General features: G+C 35.9%; 1 protein-coding gene across 1 annotated transcript in view; it reads left to right on the top strand.

Moving 5' to 3' along the window:
• CCDC152 (coiled-coil domain containing 152) overlaps positions 1-3,448 on the top strand; it is a 60,653-nt gene that overhangs the window by 13,603 nt on the left and 43,602 nt on the right. Inside the window, exon 3 of the mRNA XM_004716934.2 lies at positions 2,148-2,216. Coding sequence (XP_004716991.1) covers positions 2,148-2,216 — 69 coding nt within the window. The remainder of the gene's footprint in view (positions 1-2,147; positions 2,217-3,448) is intronic.

Here is a 3,448-nt window from a genome sequence, read left to right as displayed (position 1 = left end):
TAACTAACATATGTGTCTTAGCTGTCTATTTGTAGGAAATACCAAGAAAGAAAATTCAAAATGATGAGAATTTTTCCCTAGTGAATCGTACAGGAATGGAGGAAAGGTAGACTAGGAAGAATTACAATAGTTGAGCCTGCATAAAGTTTATACACTTTCTTTTCTATTAGCGTAGATGAGGAAAGCAAATAGTGACTGAGTGAGGACCCCTAGGTAAAAGGAGAAAAGTTTTGCATTCACCCTTTCCATTATTTGTTCTTTCATGGAGCAATTAAAAACTACCGAGCACGGGAACTAGTTGTCATGCTGAATGCAAAGGACATCAAGATAAATAAAGATGGCTTTTACCTGAAAAAAGCTCACCATCTAGAGGAAGAGGCCACAAATAATTAAAGCAATATAAAAATGGGGGAAAGAGGTCTGTGCAAATTGTTAAGGGGGCAGAGGAGAAAATAACAGCCACAATAATGCTAAACATTTGTGAGTAAACTGAGAGAGTATATTTTTTCATTTGGATGTCACAACACTCTTCTAATAAGGTATTAATCATACTTTTATTTTGAAGATGATGACTATAAAGCTCAAGTTAAGTAGCTTGTCTCGAGTCTCATAGGCAGAAAGTGGAAAAGGGAAAACTAAACTAGCTTCTCGGACTCCAAATGCACAGGTTTCAACACATACTACAGTTTTTCATGGAATGTCAAGGTGGTGGGTTAAGAATAGTGGAATGAAAAATACTTAGATGCAAGCCCAGGCTATTTTCTAACTGGAATCTTGGACAAGTAGCTGCACCTCTTTGTAAAATCCCAGTAAGAAAACCTTCTTTGTTAAGTTGTGTTCATTAAGGTGAGATCAACATTAAGCATAAGGCTGTTAATAAGCCTCCCACCAATCCTGATGTCTCATTCCTCTTCCTATAGTCCAGCTTCTCTGATTATTTGCTGTTTGCTAACATTTTAAAGCCAGAGCTTCTCTACTTTCCCTGCTCCAGCTTACTGTGATATCACTTATCTATCAGTCACTCAACAGATGATTGTGGAAAGCCTACTGTGAACCACACTATAATAGGTACTACCCTGTTTCCCCAAAATTGGACAGTGTCTTATATTAATTTTTGCTCCCAAATATGTTCTAGGTCTTATTGTCAGGGGATGTCTTATTTTTCCATGAAGAAGAATACAGTACACATTTATTATTTATTGTTTTATTAAAAGAGACCTCGCACTTCCTATCTGCTCTGGCTGCGCTGCAGCCAACAGTGAGCTGCGCGGTGGCGCCCACCGCTACAATCCAGAGTCCAGAGTTAGGGTAGCTTCGGGGGGCCTTATTTTCAGGCGATCTTATTTTGGGGGGGTGTCTTATATTTCAGCAAGAGGCAAAACTGTAAGTAGGTCTTATTTTCAGGAGTTGTCTTACTTTCGGGGAAACAGAGTAGGTAGAATAATGGTAAACAAAGTAGATAATAGTCTGTGCTCTTGTAGAGCTTATTAGCTAAGTGGATGGCTAAAACTAGCAGCCATTTCCACCACTGTTACTATCCATCTAAAATATTGCTGACACTGGTGGGAACCAAGAATATAATCAAGATTTAGAGGACACAGGTCAGGGCATTGATGTTTGCAATGAAGGGTCTATCCCCCATTATGGCAGAAGGTATTGGCACCCAATTTTCTGATTTTTGTAACCCCACTCATTAAATTTTAACTCCTTTTATGCTATTCACTTGCCTAGGATGAAAGATAGTTTTTTAAAAAGCATCCCACCAAATTACAACTTCTCACCCACCTTGGCCCTCTATTTTTGAACAACACTCAGACAATTTGACTTTCTTTCCTTGGGGTTGCTAGTTAGAGACTATGGGTTACAGTTTCCCAGTCATGTCTAAACATGCCATTCTTCTAGGACAGGGTACTTGTACATGGGGAGGCTCTTTTCTCTACTGTCTTAGAAGCTCATTATAAATTCTGGAATGCAATTTAATTTAAGACTGATTAAAAATATTTAGTATGTATTTTACTTTGAGATACCTGGTTTTGTCAGTAAGGTATTGTATTCACAATTAAACATTATTATGACTCTTTGACTCAGAAAATAATTCAAAATGAAAGCAAGGGGTTTTTCATGTCAATTTATCTTTTATGTTTTAGAATGCACTACTCTTCATAATATGATAAAAGGATTACAGCAGACCATTGGATATCAACATAATTTGAAAGGTAACATAAGATAAATTGTAAAACGGAATCTTAAAAAACATGATTTATTTGAGTACCTTTCAGAAGAGAGGTTTTATACCATTAATAGCAAATGCTTTTCAATTTGCTCTTATTAAATTCATCAACTAAAGGCAAGACTCCTTACCACTTAATTATACTCTTCTTTTTTTTTTCCCCCCCCCCCCGCCCCCTAATTATACTCTTCTAAGTGATTATGAAATAAATGCATGTTGTACAGAATAAATCTGTCTTCTGATAAGGGTATGAGGGTATGTTTTGAGGTAGGTCATATTTCAGAGGTTATCCTATCTATATTAGGCTTGCCCACAAAATAGCATTTCTATCCATAAAACAGAGCAGCCAAAAGTTTTGTCCTGCTCACTTAGTAGAGGGCAATCAAATGTTGTGTGACATGTCTGTGGGGTTTTCTCCTACTATAGCCTAAATTCCCAGAATACAACTCACATCAAAGAAGAATTTCTCATTTTAGCAATGAAGAAAACATTTTACATATATAAAACAGATTTTAAAATTATATTTTATAACACTTATTTTTCTTTTTATGTTATTTATTACTGTCTTTATCACTTTCTGAGATGTATCTTTCCTTAATTCTATTTCTTTCTTTCCCCCATTTATTTCCTCTAAGTATTTCCTTAAGTGATGGCATTATATTAGAAGCATTGTCAAACAAAACAGCATCTGCAGTAGAGGAAAGATTCATTTCCATATCCATACATTATGTAAAACTTTGCTGGGAAGCGAATAATATAATAGTAATAGATGGAGATTACACCATCTCCTGTGTCTTTCCTGAGGAGAAAGGCAAGGTTTTCTACACTTGCAAAAAGGTACGGTCTCTGAAACTCACAAGGGCAGTCCTACCTCACAGGGTCACTATGAGTTGGAATTGATTCAATGGCAGTGAATTTGGTCTTTTGGATTTGTGTCTTTGCTTTGGTCAGATTTGTCCCATAGATTTTTCACTTTGCTTAGGTTTATCATTCTGCTCATTTTTTTTCCTAGTATTCCATCCTCATCTCACACCTAATTTGGGTTTTCATATACCTCTCAGAAAAGCTTTTCCCTACTCTGTGATAAAAAATATAACACATAAATGTATTAAATAGATACATGAATGCTTAAAATCCTTTCCAGGCTTCTTATTTTAGGATCCAAATTGTATTTAATTTAATGTCACTATTTCCAGGATTTTGCTCAAACAATATCTA

The sequence above is a fragment of the Echinops telfairi genome, unplaced genomic scaffold (genome assembly GCF_000313985.2).
Source record: "Echinops telfairi isolate 266 unplaced genomic scaffold, ASM31398v2 ScPeMD7_7469;HRSCAF=8507_1, whole genome shotgun sequence".
Lineage (NCBI taxonomy): Eukaryota > Metazoa > Chordata > Mammalia > Afrosoricida > Tenrecidae > Echinops > Echinops telfairi.
This window is presented reverse-complemented; position numbering and strand designations above follow the sequence as displayed.